Source organism: Sebastes umbrosus, chromosome 1 (assembly GCF_015220745.1).
Source record: "Sebastes umbrosus isolate fSebUmb1 chromosome 1, fSebUmb1.pri, whole genome shotgun sequence".
Lineage (NCBI taxonomy): Eukaryota > Metazoa > Chordata > Actinopteri > Perciformes > Sebastidae > Sebastes > Sebastes umbrosus.
The window spans coordinates 870,345-889,602 of NC_051269.1; the positions used below are offsets into that span (position 1 = coordinate 870,345).

General features: G+C 43.5%; 1 protein-coding gene and 1 long non-coding RNA gene across 2 annotated transcripts in view; both read right to left on the reverse strand.

The window, feature by feature from the left end:
* Positions 1-239: 239 nt before the first annotated feature.
* rbpjl (recombination signal binding protein for immunoglobulin kappa J region-like) overlaps positions 240-19,258 on the reverse strand; it is a 34,208-nt gene continuing 15,189 nt past the window's right edge. The window contains exons 3-12 of the mRNA XM_037795978.1: positions 15,942-16,076; positions 14,707-14,777; positions 14,505-14,620; positions 13,398-13,572; positions 13,123-13,260; positions 12,486-12,598; positions 7,585-7,725; positions 7,265-7,420; positions 6,650-6,753; positions 240-1,327 (exon numbers count right to left, since the gene is read on the reverse strand). Coding sequence (XP_037651906.1) covers positions 1,027-1,327; positions 6,650-6,753; positions 7,265-7,420; positions 7,585-7,725; positions 12,486-12,598; positions 13,123-13,260; positions 13,398-13,572; positions 14,505-14,620; positions 14,707-14,777; positions 15,942-16,076 — 1,450 coding nt within the window. The 3' untranslated portion in view covers positions 240-1,026. The remainder of the gene's footprint in view (positions 1,328-6,649; positions 6,754-7,264; positions 7,421-7,584; positions 7,726-12,485; positions 12,599-13,122; positions 13,261-13,397; positions 13,573-14,504; positions 14,621-14,706; positions 14,778-15,941; positions 16,077-19,258) is intronic.
* Positions 11,654-12,262, reverse strand: LOC119498101. The gene is made up of 2 exons (XR_005209053.1): positions 12,220-12,262; positions 11,654-12,180 (listed from the first exon to the last, which is right to left on the reverse strand). It is a non-coding gene; the product is annotated as an uncharacterized LOC119498101 (long non-coding RNA).

Genomic DNA, 19,258 nt, shown 5'->3' on the forward strand with positions numbered 1-19,258 from the left:
GTTGACAGAAAGAAATCTTCTGATGCAGCGTCACTAAACCCGACCGAGATGTCGTCTATGTGTCTCGCTAGCGGACCATCAGCTGGCTGAACAGAGGACCTTCCTCTGAGGAGCTGCAGCCATGTTAAGAATGAGAAGTATGTGATGGATGAAACGAGGTTTCCTCTGAAGCAGCAGCCACGAGGGAGGTCCCGTCACGCCGCTGTGATTATCTGCTGCTTCACTTGGCTGGAACAAAAGAGCCGTTAATGACTTAACTTCAGGTCAGACGTACAGCAGGAACAAAGAGGTGATGTCGGCTCTGTTAGTTTGTTGCGTTTTGCTGCTACCAGACACTTTAATTCACCGGATTAACATAATAAGGATGAAGGCTTTCATTGTTAAAGGGACAAAGACGTGAGGCTCTGCAGCCGACTGTTGGTCAGATGTGTAATACAGCAGAAAATCACAGGCAACACAAAACACAATACATCAGATTAGTCCAGCAGCGCTGTGGAAGCTTTGAGTCCTACACTTCCTCCCAGTACCCTGAACTTGTGATGAACTACTGGAATATACCGTACAACTTCTTATCCTAAACCTCTCTTACTCTTGTACAAGTGTTGGATTCACCAAACTCTCTTAAAGGGACTGTACGTACGTTTTTACACGTATAAACGTGTGTTAATCGTTTCATTGCCAATGTGTGAACAGGTTGTAATCTAACCTAAAAAATGAGACTTATTCAATCTTGTGAAGAACAGCTGCTAACAACATGTTAAATGTCAGAAATAAAGAGTTTGACATGACGTTAGATGCTAAAAAATGTATTATAAAAGCGAAGCAGTTCATGACTGATGGGAGGCGTGATGGTCATGAAGATGGATGAAATGATATGATAGAGAAGTTGATGTTACACTGTCAGCTGTTCTACCAGATCAGTGATGTCCACCTGGACAGAGATAAAGTCAGAGTCAGAGACGTTTCCTCAGCAGCTACTGACATGTAGCCTAGACGTCACCGCCTCCAGCGCTGAGAGCAGCGTAGCTACGTCTGCATGAAGAGGTGGAAGTTGGCTCTGGTGAACTCCTGATGGATGGTCTCTAAGAGGACGTCGTCCTGCTGGCCTCCCTCCGTCCCTCCCTCCCTCCTCCCTCCTCCCGCTGCTCCTCGGACGCACGGCGGCGGCTGCAGCTCGGGGCTGTAGGTGAAACTGAAGGACGTGCGATAGATCAGGCCGTCCAATCGGATGAGAGACAGAGGGACGGTGATGATGCGTCGCAGACAACGCCAGCCGTCTCTGAACACGGAGACGTCAGGGACGACGCAGAGCAGAGATTTAGGAGACCTGAGAGGAAATAAAAAACAGATCCGTCATCTCACGGTTAGATGATCTCTATTGTTCCCGTCAACCTTCACTAGATCAGAGTTTCCTCTTCAGCTGGTGGAAACCAAACCAGAGCTAAAAATACGGAAACGCGACTCCTAATGAATGCTGACGTCTCTGCTGGACGTGTGAAGAGACAACTGCTGCCTAACATGTCCACCATGTCAACTTTTAAGTTAAAATGATAAAACAGACTAACCTCAGCGACACAGTAACTTATAGACGTGACAATGTTGAACAACGTGGACATAAAATGTGCAAAGAGAGAGTAAACAAAATCATTTTGATGATTATTTTTTAATAATCTGCACTTCTGTTGTTTTTTCTGAGACTTTGAGGGAGGCTAAAGCTGAAGTGTGGAGGAAGAAACCTACCAAAATAAATAAATAAATACATTTTATTTATTAATAAATAAATAAATGAACATTTCATTATATGTAGCAAAAATAATATTACAAATAAATGTAGCCATTAATTAATTGATAAAATGTGACTTAAATTCATATTTCTGTTTTAATTGGTTTCTTTCTTTATTTATCTTTATATTAATTCCCTTATTTATTTACTATTGTGTTTAATTTTCCTTTTTATTTATTTATGTATTTATTTTTTATCACCTTTTAAATGTATTTATTTTTTTTGCATTTATTTTGTATTTATCCATTTGTTTTTGCATTTATTTTTATTCATTGATTTATTTTTTATTTATTTTTAAACATATGTATTTATTTATGCATTTATTTATGCATGATTTTCCTTTTGCATTTCACCCCTTATTTATTTCTGTATTTGATCTATGACCTCTGACCCCACGATGACACACGTTGAGCGACAGCCCCCTCATTTGCATAATGAGGCACAAATGCATAAAGAAATGTATAAAGAAAAAAATACATAAATAAATAAGTTTGGGGAAATAAATAAGGGGTGAAATGCAAAGGGAAAATCGTGCATAACTAAATAACTACATTTATTAATACATAAATACATACATTTAAAAATAAATATAAAATAAATGCAAATATAAATAATAAATAAATAAAAGGGAAAATTAAACAGAAGAGTAAATAAATAGGGGAATTAATACAAACATAAATAAAGAAGCAAATTAAAACAGAAATATCCATTTATGTCACATTTTATGAATTAATTAATGGCTACATTTATTTTCTATATTAATTTTGCTACATTTAATGACATAGTCATTTATTTATTCATTTATTTATCCTCCATACTGAGGAGCAACAACAGTAGAAAATAAACTATTGAAGTAGATTAATTACATTACCTAATATTCGTAATTACATTACACAATTCTGAGGATGCCATGAAACACTAGCAGTGAGAATATATATATATATATACTTTTTTTTTTACACACACCTATATATACAGTGGAGGAAATAAGTATTTGATCCCTTGCCGATTTTGTAAGTTTGCCCACTTACAAAGAAAAGAACGGTCTATAATTTTAATGGTAGGTTTATTTTAACAGTGAGAGACAGAATATAAAAAAAAAATTCCAGAAAATCAATTCATATAAAAGTTATAAATTGATTTGTATTTTATTGTGGGAAATAAGTATTTGATCCCCTGGCAACCAACAAGAATTCTGGCCCCCACAGACCGGTTAGATTAGTCCTCTCGCTTTAAGAAAGTACTCTGAATCTCAACTCGTGACCTGTATAAAAGACAACTGTCTCAACTCATTACCTGTATAAAAGACACTTGTCCACAATCAGATTCCAACCTCTCCACCATGGGCAAGACCAAAGGGCTGTCCAAGGACGTCAGGGACAAGATTGTAAACCTGCACAAGACTGGAATGGGCTACAAGACCATTGGCAAGCAGCTTTGTGAGAAGGAGACAACTGTTGGTGCCATTATTCGGAAATGGAAGAAACACAAAATGACCATCAATCGCCCTCGGTCTGGGGCTCCACGCAAGATCTCGTCTCGTGGGGTATCGATGATCATGAGAAAGGTGAGGGATCAGCCCAGAACTACACGGGAGGAACTTCTTAATGATCGCAAGACAGCTGGGACCACAATCACCAAGAAAACCATTTGTAACACACTACACCGTAATGGATTAAAATCCTGCAGCGCCCGCAAGGTCCCCCTGCTCAAGAAGGCACATGTACAGGCCCGTCTGTTTGCCAATGAACACCTGAATGATTCAGAGAAGGCTTGGGAGAAGGTGATATGGTCAGATGAGACCAAAATCGAGCTCTTTGGCATCAACTCGACTCGCCGTGTTTGGAGGAAGAGAAATGCTGACTATAACCCCAAGAACACCATCCCCACCGTCAAGCATGGAGGTGGAAACATTATGTTTTGGGGGTGTTTCTCTGCTAAGGGGACAGAACGACTTCACCGCATCTTAAGGGAGGATGGACGGGGCCATGTACCATGAAATGTTGGGCGACAACCTTCTTCCCTCAGCCAGGACACTGAAAATGGGTCGTGGATGGGTCTTCCAGCACGAGAATGACCAAAAACATACGGCCAAGGCAACAAAGGAGTGGCTCAAAAAGAAGCACATTAAGGTCATGGAGTGACCTAGCCAGTCTCCGGACCTTAATTCCATAGAAAATCTGTGGAGGGAGCTGAAGCTTCGAGTTGCCAAGCGACAGCCTCGAAACCTTGAGGATTTGTAGATGATCTGCAAAGAGGAGTGGACCAAAATCCCTCCTGAGATGTGCGCAAACCTGGTGACCAACTACAAGAAACGTCTGACCTCTGTGCTTGCCAACAACGTTTCTCCACCAAGTACTGAGTCATGTTTTGCTAGGGGATCAAATACTTATTTCCCACAATAAAATACAAATCAATTTATAACTTTTATATGATGTGATTTTCTGGATTTTTTTTTTTATATTCTGTCTCTCACTGTTAAAATAAACCTACCATTAAAATTATAGACCGTTCTTTTCTTTGTAAGTGGGCAAACTTACAAAATCGGCAAGGGATCAAATACTTATTTCCTCCACTGTATATATATGGCCCACCTGGGGCTTGCGTGGCAGTGAGGGATCGTGTTCCTAATTGGCTGCAGCTTCTCGTACCAACAGCACATAGAGGACGTCTGTGTTACTATATAAACACGTCTTTCCTCTTCGCCGCCGTGTTGCTGCTGATGGGAGGGATATTTGCAGAAGGTCGTGGCGAGCCGCCCTCAGCCAGAGACCCTGACTTACGATGCCTCAGCACTTTAGGTGTGGGCTCTGAGGTGGACTCTGACGTCAGGGACGTGGTTTTGATTCGGGACGCGTCACATAAGTTTCTGTGAGGGGACGCCTGAATGTCAAGTGTCTGCTGCGCCGTCCTGTAACTCACCACCATCATCCTCCTGCTGATGAACACAACTGAATATAAAATAGCCTTTATGCTTCTCAGGCTTCGCTCCGACTCTCCAAACACAGGAATACTAGTACGTTCAGTAAGCTGAATGTCATGACTGTCAGGAACATTTTTAGTCAGACTTGTTGGGAAAACTTTTGTTGAAACTTTTAGGCCAACAAAACCAGGGACCAATTCTTCATTCATATTAGAATAAATACAGTTATTTATGAACATAAAAACCTTAAGTTTTGTCTTAAACCCCTTTTTGATGTCTGATGTATGTTGTGGTTTACAGGGCTAGGGTTAGGGTTCTAGGGGGTTGAACCCTAGCCCTAGTCCTGTGGAAGCGCCGCCAGCGCCGGAGGGGTGTGGCTCCAAATCTGAATTTGGCCTAGGGAACCAAATGGACTAGAGTGGGCCCTGAGCCCCAGTGCATTCAAATTAATCGTTTTTTAGGGAAATGGGATTTTTTGCTTTCTTGAAGCTACAGCCTGTTAGCTTATCTTAGCATAAAAACAGAAGTCTGTTAGCTTAGCATAAAGACTGGACACTAAGCTAAGCTAACCAGCTTTCCCAACATGTGGAGCAGTTGCTTTCAGGGTGTCCAGTATTGTGAATGAGAGTATTGTTGGTGTTTTATTGAATGACTTTTGGATTCTTGTGTGAATTAATGTTGTGATTGTTGTTGAGGAGGGACAACATCAATATATTGTATTGTGACATACTCCGACATATTGTCACATTTCTTGTGTTTTTTATGTAGGTAAGTTATTAAACATCAAACTTATTGGACTGAAAGTCAGACATCTTTTCCTCAAACAGCAGCAGGACAGACACACTGACCTGCTGTTCTTTATTGAAATTCCTCCACAAAGTGTTTTCAAATTCTGGGTCAAATGAAATATAATTTGGGATGGTAACCTGCTCCGTTACGTCATATTTTGGAGTTGAAGTGCCACTTAATTTGCTATAAAACCATCTTTTATGATCTCCACGGAGGGTGAAGGCGTTCCCTTTGAGCTGCAGCTGGAGACCAACGGCACCAAACAGTCATAAATAAATAAAAACAGGGCCTCAGAAACAGATTGTTAAAGCAAAAATCCACCGACACAGAAGCTACTCATGACATCACATCACCTACAAACTGTAATCAAGTCCAGACTCTATAAAGGTCGTCCAGAGGAAGAATGTAACACATTTACTCAAGTAGAGGTACTTGTACTTTATATAAAAAGCATACGACCAGTTAATGAAGTTTAAACCAGTAGTTCCAATCTTCTTTGGCTTGTGGCCTCTTACAGGAACCAGAGTTTGGTTGAGGCTCCTCGTCATGTCTCAGATGTTATGAGTTGGTATCAGTTCCACTAACAGAGGTTCTCCTGATTAACTTCTCTCTCTGTTTCATTAAATTACTGTTCTAGTCCCGACAAGGTCAAAGAGGTCAAACTCTGCACAATTAACTCAAATTTATGGGTCAGAACTTAGTTTCTTCTTCTTCTCTCTCATTAATCGTCTCAGGACCCCTCCGATTTATCTGGTGACCCTTTGGAGGGGCCCGACCCCTAGTATCCTCCCTCTCTAACGTCCCCTCCGTCCTGGTCCTCCCTCTCTAACGTCCCCTCCGTCCTGGTTAACCCCTCTCTAACGTCCCCTCCGTCCTGGTCCTCCCTCTCTAACGTCCAGCAGCTATGAAAGGCAACCAGACAACAATAAAAGTGTGATGACAGCTGTCGGTATATAGAGTGTAGTATATACAGTATATATATATATGTATATATATATATATAAATTGTCTGCAGGTTCTATTCTACTGTACGCCTGTTAATAGACATGATGACATAACAGCAGCATCATCTTCATCCCTCCCTCTCCTCACTGATCACTCCTCATCCTCCCTTTTCTCACCTGTTGACCTGAATAAATGTCCCGTTGACTCACTTGAACATGGTCTCGGCCTCGCTGTTTCCAAACCACACTTTGAGATGAGGGCTGAAGTTTTCTCCGTGGACCTCCAACATGGCGACGTGTCCTCCGCCGTTCACCTGCAGCAATACACACACACACAACCTGCCGGTCATCAAACATATACAGGGAACTATATTAGAGATGTTCCGATTCCAGTTTCTCCTTCCCGATACCGATACCGATACCGATACCAGCGTGATCAAAAAATGGCTGACATTTTCCTCGCTCTGACTACCGTTACAATCTCCACTAGCACCTGCAATCAGTTCTTCTTTGCTCTAAAACAGTAGTAGCCAGTGGCAGCCATGATACCTCCAGGGCCTCAGCACAGTGCAGGCTGCTGTTCTGGAGCGGAGAAGAAGAAGATTATGATTTCTGGTTAAACAAGTTGATTGTTTTCTGGGTTAATAAATGATGGTGTCAGATCAGTACATAGACTGGCGTACTCTCCGATACCCGATCCCCAGACACATTTATGATACGTGGTGCCTCTGCAGGTCTCTGCGGCCGACCTGGCGCTGAGTGAAGAGCAGATGTGTTATCATGTGAAGGTGCTGAAGTGTCCTCAGGTCTGCTGGTGGGACTCACCTCTAACCCGGTGATGACAGGAAACGGAGTGACTGGTGTCTGGATGCAGGCGGGACCCTGATTAAAGGTGAACTCCACCGCTTCCACTCCGATGATGGTCCAGCAGGACCCGTCGTTCAGCACCACTCTGCTGGGGTCTCTGACGTTGGACGGGGCCTGGAAGGAGGACCAGGATGGAGGACCAGGACGGAGGGGATGTTAGAGAGGGAGGACCAGAGGACAGAGGGGACGTTAGAGAGGGAGGACCAGGATGGAGGGGACGTCAGAGAGGGGTGGGGGGGGGGGGGGGGGGGGGGGGGGGGGGGGGGGGGGTGTCTCACCTGGTACTGTATGATGCTGTCATTGGATAAACACAGGTATGCGTGTGGGTTGTCTCGGAACTGGAAGGCACACTTGTGGAGCTGAGAGACGGGCTCGTCCACGTCCAGGATGGCGTGCTGCTTGTTGACCTTTCGGATCACCTGGAGACACCAACGAGACAGATGTCCTCTGAAGAGTCAAGATGATATTTTATTATAATGATAGCTGGATGATCACAGGGAGCTCTTACATCTGTCACTATATAAAGGGACATTAGGGACAGCCCTGGTCCCAGGACACCCTGAGCTCCTGTATGGTTTTATTTAGATTTAGATGTTATTTATTTGTGCTTTGAAAAAGACAAAATGAGGACATTAATTAGATTCTCATTACGGTTCCACTCCACCCTTCTTTACAATAGACCTGTATTAGTCTTTTTTAGGGGGGTCCAGGCGGTCTTTAGGGGGGGTCCAGGGGGTCTTTAGGGGGGTACAGGGGGTCTTTAGGGGGGTCCAGGGGGTCTTTAGGGGGGTACACGGGGTCTTTAATGGGGTAAGGGGGTCTTTAGGGGGAGATAGCAGGTCAGCAGTAGATGTCACATATGGTGTACATCATCTGAAAACTGGAACCTGGAGATTAATTTAAGATGCAGCTCAGCACGGTGGGTCAGGTTGTTCTAGTGTATGAGGGTTTAGAACATTATGATAGAAGTATATGATGGTCATCCCAATGCTCTATTATGTATCATAAGTTGTTGCAGCAATTTTTGGGTTGATATCATTTGTTACACTGATTTGGTGCTAAATTTAACCATTTTTTTTTACCACTGGAGAATTGATCAAAATGATCAATAATCCCTCCAAAAATACCACATTAAGACACCAAGACCATGAGGAACACCTAGAAAAGGCCATGCTGTGATTTGGGATCAAAAACTTTTGACATTTGGAGATTTCTGCAAGAATTGCATTTTTCAGTGATTGAATAGCGAGCACTTGTGTTGTGTAAACTGCTCAGAAACCCCCTTATTGTCAATGTAGCTAGGAAAGCCATCCATCCTCTGAATGCTCTAGGTCTCTAGTTTGATCCATCCATCCTCTGAATGCTCTAGGTCTCTAGTTTGATCCATCCATCCTCTGAATGCTCTAGGTCTCTAGTCTGATCCATCCATCCTCTGAATGCTCTAGGTCTCTAGTATGATCCATCCATCCTCTGAATGCTCTAGGTCTCTAGTCTGATCCATCTGTCCTCCGAAGGCTCTATGTCTCTAGTCTGATCCATCCATCCTCTGAATGCTCTAGGTCTCTAGTTTGATCCATCCATCCTCTGAATGCTCTAGGTCTCTAGTTTGATCCATCCATCCTCTGAATGCTCTAGGTCTCTAGTCTGATCAATCCATCCTCTGAATGCTCTAGGTCTGTAGTTTGATCCATCCATCCTCTGAATGGTCTAGGTCTCTAGTTTGATCCATCCATCCTCTGAATGCTCTAGGTCTCTAGTTTGATCCATCCATCCTCTGAATGGTCTAGGTCTCTAGTTTGATCCATCCATCCTCTGAATGCTCTAGGTCTCTAGTTTGATCCATCCATCCTCTGAATGGTCTAGGTCTCTAGTTTGATCCATCCATCCTCTGAATGCTCTAGGTCTCTAGTCTGATCCATCCATCCTCTAAATGCTCTAGGTCTCTAGTCTGATCCATCCATCCTCTGAATGCTCTAGGTCTCTAGTTTGATCCATCCATCCTCTGAATGCTCTAGGTCTCTAGTATGATCCATCCATCCTCTGAATGCTCTAGGTCTCTAGTCTGATCCATCCATCCTCTGAATGCTCTAGGTCTCTAGTCTGATCCATCTGTCCTCCGAAGGCTCTATGTCTCTAGTTTGATCCATCCATCCTCTGAATGCTCTTGGTCTCTAGTTTGATCCATCCATCCTCTGAATGCTCTAGGTCTCTAGTCTGATCCATCCAGGTGTCTCCAGACCTTGAGCCCTAATCCTGAGTATTAACACATTCAAACACCCCCCCTCCACTGCACCACACACACTATATCTAAACACTCCTATTCACACAGCTGCTGATCCAGCTGAAGGTTCTGGTCTCACCGTCTACCTTCACAGACCACAACCAGCCGACAGTCAGCAAGAAGAACCTCTGTGTCTCCAAACAAACGCAGCAGCTGAAGGCCTCAGTAGAACAACATGTAGAGGTGCAGCGTGGTGATAATAGAGCTTCAGGGTTGTTATGACAGCAGAAAGAGTCTGCTCAGCAGACTGTGAAGGATTCTGTTAAGAGGTTTAATTTAACGTGGAGGTCAGGCTTTAACAGCTGCACACACACATCTGTAAGACGTATAGGATCAGAGCGGCTACGGTCTTCCTACAGGGTCGGTTTTAGATCCCACTACTGCTTTCACTGTGTTTTAACAGGAAAGATCCACCCACAATGCATCAGTGCTGCACTACTCAGACTAACGAGAGACTTCCTGCTGGACTAAAACCCAACGCTGATTAATCCTAAATGAACAACAGTCGTCCTCACACTCGCCAACCTTGAGACTTCAAACATAGGGAGGATTTCTGACCCACAGTGGTGGGTCTGGGGGTCCCCCACCAGACACATTAGAGGTTCAGAGACTTTGTTTCCTGCATTCCTGTGACTTTTAAAGAATACAAATAACAAAATAATAAGTTCACTGCAACAGCATTTTTAATCTTCAATACTTTAAAATTAAATTTTACTTTTAATTCTCAGGAAGAAAAAACTGAATGATTCTCTGGTGTGAACTTGGTGTGTGAATCTCTGGTATAAACTAATATTCATCAGTTTTTATTCATTCATTTCTGCTCCTGCTTGAGTATTTCTTTCTCTTAGTTCTCTCAATTTCTCTCCCCTTCTCTCACTGAAGCTCCTCTCAGACACAACGTGACGACGCCACCACTGACTTCTGAAACATGTTATGTCTAAGTATGTGTCCACAGCCTCCGTCCTTTCGACGCCTCCCATTCATTGTCTATGTAAGCAGCCGTGCAATGCATTCTGGTAGCGTGGTGGCGTGATTCGAGAGACGGGGCGTCACGACAATCGTTCCTCATTTACATAAAGTTGAGGTCTCGGCTACTATGCAAATCAGGGGTGTCCGACGCAACTCGCCTTCTCTGGAAACTCCAGAGAATCTTTTAAACTAACCACTGATCTAGAATAAAGACAGATTCAGCAACTGCATGGATTACTTCTCACCTCAGATGTTTTCAGAAACACATTTCGGTGAACTATTTTCATGAAGTAAGAGAAGAAAGTTTCCAAACGAGCCGCCATGTTGTTTCCGGTTGAAAGTTGGGAGCAACAGCCCGCGAGGGAAAGAGTTCGTCCAATCAGGTGGGGAGAGCCTTGTTTCCCATCAAACGTCCAAAGCTAGGAAGCAGCGTGTCCCCTCGCGATAAAAAACGCCGCTGTGGACACGTACCATAACGGTTTGCATCGCGCCATGACGACTTTTCACTGCGTCGAAGAAAAGCCAGACTTCGGGTGCTGTGCGTTGTGATGTGTGGTGAGCGCAGCTCAAACTGCGTTGTGTTGCGAGCAGCTCTCCACCGCCAGAAAACAACATTAGGTGTTGTCATCCGGGTTTCCGCGTGGAAACAGTAGGGCTGATACACGCTGTGTCGCGCCAGAAACAGGTTGAGATAACGAAAAAGGAAAAAAAAAAGATCTGGAGAATTGTGACATCGGGAGGAAACTGGGAGAGGTCGATGAAAATCGGGAGGGTTGGCAAGTATGATCATCCTTGTACGGTGGCCATGAGAGCTCAACGCACTGTAAATAGACAAAAGACAAGCAGAATAAAAAAAAACCCTCTTCATCAATTTGACAACACATAGCTGCACTGCGACAACGTAAACTGTTTCCAAGTGACACTAAAAAGTGATGCACACAGCTGAAAATAACCTAGCATTAGGGTTAATTTCCTGAGCTGAGCTGGAAAATCAGCGATACGTAGCAACGGTCTGCTATACGTAGCAACGGTCTGCTATACGGTCTGCTATACGTAGCAACGGTCTGCTATACTTAGCAACGGTCTGCTGTACGTAGCAACGGTCTGTTATACGTAGCAACGGTCTGCTGTACGTAGCAACGGTCTGTTATACGTAGCAACGGTCTGCTATACATAGCAACGGTCTGTTATACATAGCAACGGTCTGCTGTACGTAGCAACGCTCTGCTGTACGTAGCAACGCTCTGCTGTACGTAGCAACGCTCTGCTGTACGTAGCAACGCTCTGCTATACGTAGCAACGGTCTGCTATACGTAGCAACGGTCTGCTATACGTAGCAACGGTCTGCTATACTTAGCAACGGTCTGCTGTACGTAGCAACGGTCTGTTATACGTAGCAACGGTCTGCTGTACGTAGCAACGGTCTGTTATACGTAGCAACGGTCTGCTATACATAGCAACGGTCTGTTATACATAGCAACGGTCTGCTGTACGTAGCAACGCTCTGCTGTACGTAGCAACGCTCTGCTGTACGTAGCAACGCTCTGCTGTACGTAGCAATGCTCTGCTATACGTAGCAACGGTCTGCTATACATAGCAACGGTCTGTTATACATAGCAACGGTCTGTTATACATAGCAACGGCTTATATAGAAATAACAGACCGAATGCCGTGATTTACCAATCATAATCGAGTATTCAACACAGCGGTGTAATAACTATACTTATAATTATATACAATCAAAGACATATTCAATTTATACTTTCTCGAAACATGTTGTTTGGAAGACATCGACAACGTTCATTATCATTTAAATCAATTTATGTCATCGACTGATGGACTAGAATATATACAGTATACTGTTATACATCTGTGTGTGTGTATGTGTGTGTGTGTGTGTGTGTGTGCGTGTGTGTGTGTGTGTGTTACCATGGGTGGCAGAGCGACTCCAGACTCAGTGCACACTAACTGGACCACACAGCCGTAACAGATGAAGCCTTCGCTCAGCACAAAGTCGCCTTGGTCAGCACGCTGGTCCTCCACTACACACACACACACACACACACACACACACACACACACACACACACGCACACACACACACACAAATTAACACATATTCAAATCTTATTAAAACTTTTTCCCATAAAACATTTTTTTCCTACGTTTCTATCAACAGATGAATAAAGACAAAACGTGTGTGTGTGTGTGTGTGTGTGTGTGTGTGGTTTAGGTTTTGGAGGTGGGAGGTCCACTGAGTTAAATAAATAAGCTCACACTGACTGTATTTATTGAAACGTAACGCGTCTGATGTCACTGTTCATCCTGATTCAGAGTCTTTGACAAAGACTCTGAACTCCTGATGTTGACTCACAGATGAATAGATGTCAGAGAAATGGCGACATTATTAACTACAGTAGAAACCTCTTGATTGATCACTGTGTGTGGATGATTATTATAACCGACTTCACATGCAGATTACCATCTAACTGACATTTATATATTTATTACACTATACACACACACACACACACACACACACACACGCACACACACACATGTGTACCCAGGGTGATGGTGAAGGCGGTCCAGTGTCTGGCGCTGGCGATGAAGGCTCCTCTGTCCACTGAGAGGTAGCGAGTGCTGACCGTCTGAGAGCGTAAACGGTTGAACAAAGCTACTCTGGAGCACGAGGAGATACACACTGAAAACACACACACACACACACACACACACACACACACACATATAAAACATGTTAACATGTGACTGAAACTGTCGATTAGATTCAACCACTAGTTTACGTCCCACCCTGTCAGTGGACAGTGTGACTGAACTCACGGTCGGCGTTCTTCATGGACTGTCTCTTCTGGGACGGTTTAGAGATGACTTTGATCATCCGGCTCTGGAACGAACCCACTTCCTGTCTGTTGCCCAGGAAGAGTCGTAGCAGCAGGCAGAAGTGTTTCCTCTTGTCCTGATCAGAGATGAACAGCGACTTGGCAGAGGCAAACATCTGGAGCACAGAGACAGACAGAGAGAGAGTGTGAGGGACTTTAGCCGGGTTTCCACCGAAAGTTCCCGTCTTTTAGTCCCTGGAACTACTTTTAAGGAACTAAAAGGTTCCTTCAGCTGACTCATTTTCACTTGTTTATACAGCCGACAAGTGATGGAGGAAGTTGTGTGACAGATTTAAAAAAAAAAAAGACAGATTCTGCTTTCTATCTGTCTCACAGTGACTGTCTGTGGAGGACGAGGTCTCAGACACTGTTGACCGTCTCACAGACACTTTACTGACTCCACAAGTCGTCCTGGGGAGGGAAGATGGAAGACAGTGTTGGACCTCTGGATGAGTACAAAGTGGGAACAACTTCTCAATGAAAGATTTCTCCTTTATTAATAAAAGATAAGGAAAAACCTTAATACATCAGACAGCCACATACGGATACTTCACTAAAAGTCTAGGCCACGCCCCCTTTAGGGGGACAGAAAACTGAAGATCTCGTAGACTTCAGTGTGATCTGACGTATGTTTGATTGTACTTCTGACCAGTTGGTCTTCATTCATCTCTTGAATGATGTCTGACGTCTGATGTAAATTGATTTATACTGGTAATGTGTGAAAATAAGAAACCTATAAAATCAGTATGTAAATACGGATGTGTCTTCATCCACTGCTGCTGCTGAGGAGGAGGAGGAACAGGAGGAGGAGGAGGGAATATATGGACCCAGCAGAGCTCCTGTTGCTGGAGAGGAATGTAGAAGATAATTGAGCCGGGACGAAGGCCAGTTTAAACTTCCAGATAATTGGTGTCATTGAGGGAATGTGACAGACGGGTGGAGGCTGCGTGGACAGACAGACGGACAGACAGACAGACAGACAGACAGACAGACAGACAGAGAGGTATGACAGACAGGTATGCACGTGGCATTACATCAGTGCACTCACCCTGCAGTTTGGCTGCTCATCGAACACCAGTTTGAATGCGTCGGCCTGAGACTGAGCGGAGCTGTCCAGACACATGTAACCAGACAGCCGATACACCGAGTCTGCACCGCCAGCAGCTGGAGGAGAATGGGGGGACAATGGAGGGATGAAGGGAGGAACAGACGTTTTATTTCTAAAATGGACTATATTTTATTTTCCTCACCTTTCAGATGGTCCTGCATGACTCTCCATCCATGACCGCTGATGTAAACACACGGAGGAGGGCAGAAGAACCTGTGGGTCAGAATCAAACATGAACATCACCTGTATTCTGATGAAATGTTTGTATTTATTATTATTATTATTATTATTAATATAATAATAATATAATAATATTATTATAATTAATAATAATGTGTGGTCCAAACTTCACACTCTTCATTTTACTTTTAGTACGTACTGCAACTGCTCTCACAGACTACGTACTGTTACACGCAGTATGCATACTATGGGACATACTACTGCGTTTGTTTGTTACTACTTTGACCCTCTTGCTCATATAAACACTGTGCAGAGGATTGTGGGTCAGAATATCCAGAACAGCATGTTGGCTTCATACTGAAAATGTGACCGGATGTAGTAGGACATCCTGGTATTTTTGGCATTCTGTATTTGACACACTATGTATTGGGACTAGGGCTGTCAATCAATTCAAATATTTAATCACGATTAATCGCAGATTAATCGTATATTTTTATCTGTTCAAAATGTACCTTAACAGGAGATTTGTCAAGTATTTAATCCTTTTATCAACATGGGAGTGGGTAAATATGCTGCTTTATGCTTTAACACAGCATGTATCTTCAGATGTGTTGATACTTTTACTTTAAAGTTACTACGAGGAACTCTCATTTTGTGTTGATTTTGGCGGTCCCTGTGGACAAAAGCCGTAGTGTTTCCAAGCACCAGACTCCCTTTAGAAAACCTCTCTGCAGCAGCAGGGTCTGACAGTGTTCCCCCCTCAGTCCTGGTTCTGGTTCTACCCATGCCTCCCTTCCCTCCAGCAGGCCCTGTAATACGGCCTGGTCCTCCACCAGCGTAGAGTCGGCTCCCAGCGGGGACCGGCGGAGGAGGCGCTGCTGCCGGGCGCCGAGCTCTCCACCTCCCGCCACTTGTAATATAGTTCATAGTATAGTTGCAGTACAAAATACAACTTAGATGTAAACTAGTTGTGTACTCAAAGTTTAAAGTACACTTAAAAGTATACTTTTATAAACTAAAAAAACTTACTACATAAATTATACTTCGGGGAAATATACTTCATAAAATAAAGTTGAAGTATGCTAATTTTTGGTCTTCTCAGGACTGGAGGTGACACTGAGCTATGAGTGTACTTTGAGTTTGTTGCGTGTTTATTCACCTAACTGTCTGAAAAGCTCCTCGGAAACATCATCAAACCTTTTCTCGTTGCCGTAGGACTTCTGAGCGACCTTGGCGTGCAGGATGGTGACGCTCTGGTCAGCGTGAGCTTCTCTTCCTGGTTCCCTCGTTGTTCCCAGTAACTGACAGCCTTCAAACCCCAGGTCCAGTCTCCTGATTGGACAAGAAGGTCGTCAGTCACAAACAACCAGGAAATACCGTGTTGTATATGTGTGTGTGTTTGTCTCATGGAGGTGTTAACAGAGCTGGAGGGTCACACTGTTCATTCATCCTGGTGGTCAACTGAAAACTTCCCTCACAGCTATAAAAGAGACGTCTGTTAAACTGCTGCCAGTAAATCTCAAACAGCACACAAGCTTAATTATTAATCTTTGTATTGTGAACTTTCAAACCATGAAGCCGTCTTATTTCAGAGCCCAGAAAGTCTCATCCAGTCATGTGCAGCTAAACACAAAGGAACAGAAATAAAAGGTTATAATCCATGATCAGTTCAACTAATACGTCCACAGTCTGAGATCTGTCAAGATCTGACGCCCAGGACTATTCTATACGTGGTATTCTATAGGTGTTCAGTGTATGTACAAACAAATCATTAACACGGTATCTTCAAACTGAACGGACTCCAATAAATCACCATCGTCTCGGACTGAATCATCAGCTTTTAGCAGTGGAGCTCCTCTCTGGTGACTGTCAGCTCAGCTGTGATACGCAGAACGTACGTTCAACCCAGAGACTGTATATAAGAAGAGGACGTAGTCACCGTGACGTCATCTATTGGTTCGTGAACTGTGCAGTTTTGAAGCCTCGAGTTCGGCATTTTGGCCGTCACCATCTTGTTTTTTAGTCGTCACCATCTTGGTAATTGACCGTCACCCTCTTGGTTTTTGGCCGCCGTCGTCATTGTATTTGTCCATCGTCATCTTGGTTTTTATCTGTCACCATCTTGGTATTTGGGAGTCACCGTCTTGGTATTTGGCCGTCACCGTCTTGGTAATTGGCCATCACCATCTTGGTTTTTAGCCATCACCATCTTGGTTTTTGGCCGTCACCATGTTGGTTTTTGGCCGTCACCATCTTGTTTTTTAGTTGTCACCATCTTGGTAATTGACCGTCACCCTCTTAATTTTTGTCCGCCGTCGTCATGGTATTTGGCCGTCACTGTCTTGGTAATTGGCAGTCACCATCTTGGTATTTGGCCGTAACCATCTTGGTATTTGGCCGTAACCATCTTGGTTTTTGTCCGTCTCCATCTCGGAATTTGGCTGTCATCATCTTAGTTTTTTGCCGTCACCATCTTGGTTTTTGGCCGTCATCATCTTGGTATTTGACCATAACCATGTTGGTTTTTGTCCGTCACCATCTTGGTTTTTGCCCGTCTCCATCTTGGAATTTTTTTTAGCTGTCACCATCTTGGTTTTTGGCCATCGTTGTCTTGGTTTTTAGCGGTCACCATCTTGTTTTTTTGCAACCAGAAGTGACATGAGAGGGTGGAGCTAAGTTCAACCGAACATTGAATAAGACATTTTTAGGCGACCAAAAAGGTTATAATTAACTTTGATTTTAACACACTGTGAAAGGGTTAAAGTTCTAAGACGAAAACACGGACAACTCCCAGACCGGACAACGCTGTGGCAGCGACCTGTCAATCACAAGGTAGCCTTATCTGAAATGTGATTAAAAATCATTCATCCTTCAGTTTGAGCATTTCATTTCAAAGTGTTTGTTGGTGATTAGATTGAAACAGAAACGAGGTCTCAAACTCATGTGTGTGATTAGATTTTGAAAGCTGAAGTGAGCAGCAGGTGAGTGACGGAAGGAGTGGCCCCGTCGCTCCACTAACAATAGCAGCTGTCACATTAGCTGCATTTCCTCTCTGCAGTAACGACGTAATGAGGATGTAGTGCCGTGGGGCCGCGGGCTGGAATGCTGCTCATAATGAAGACTGCTGACACGACAGGAGGAAGAGGAGGAAGAGGAGGAAGACATGGAAATATACGGCAAAAAAAGAGTTTGTGACAAAAACAGTGTACCAGTGCATGAAACACGATTAATAAACGTGTCGATGGGATTTTTTCATAGTACAATAATTCGGAACAAATTCAATAAAGACTTGAATATTTCAGTCATTGTTTTAAAAAGAATATTTCAATATTTTAGGAAAGATGCTCATTCGTTTTTCACCCTGACAAAAAATAGTCTGGTAAATAAATAGTAAATTGTCTCGTAGTCAGCTGGTAAAACCACAACTTGTTGTTCTTACCATTATCAGGCAATCCGTATTGTTTTAAACAAACAATACATGTTAATGATATGACATGACATGACATGTGATAAAAGATATGATATGATACATGCCTGGCCAACACGTTCTCACTCTCAGCTTGTCAAATACTGATGGTCAGTGGCCCCACGCTTCATGTCCTTCTCTAGTGTCAGTTTGAGGGACGGCGGGTCAGTTTCTGTTCGCTACCTGGCAGGTTTACTTACTCCTACCATCCACTAGCAGACTTTGAAAAGACTTTTAAAAGACTGAAGTCTGACATCCTCTCACATCTAAGTCTTAAGTCACAGAGTTTTTGATCACAGACTAAAATATTTTGCAAAGACTGGGGATCTTGCTGGGTCACTATTTACAAGATAAAAACTTTTGAAAAACAAGTGGACAAAACGCCACAGCCCTCGAAATCCCAGCTGACTAAGCTATAGCTAGCTAACCACTGTCCCATCGAACGTCATTGAACTCACGATAATATTAAACTTGTTTGATTTTATCAGAACGTCAAGAGGAGAAAAAGACTGACTATACACTGCTGAGTTATATGACCACCTTACACTAAAGAGATCAAGGAGCACGCCGTAACACTAGCAACACTCTCCGGATTTTATTCTGAAATATGCTGAAGTACGTAAGTAAGTAAAGCCTTGAATCATCCATCCATCCATCTATCTATCGATGCATCATGAAGGCCTGGACATGTTATATTTATCTGGATGTGTCTATTTCCAGATAACTTGGCTGAATAACCTTGTTTCTTCCTCACACAGTGGTGCATGTATTCAGAGGAGAGCTGCTCCTTGTGAGGAGGAACGTCGACCTGCTGAGCTGAGTTCACAGTTCAGGGATCACACTTGACTGGCTCTGTGTGTGTGTGTGTGTGTGTGTGTGTCAGTCACCAGGGTGCCAGCAGTAGCCTAAATTAGACCTTCCCCTCTACAAAGGTCAAAGTTCAGTGTGTCGGGAGCTCAGACCCTCTGGTATTTTACACAGAGAACACAGAACCACAGAGAGAAGAGACGGGGGAGGGGAGGACGTACTTTCACCTCCTGAAGAGAAC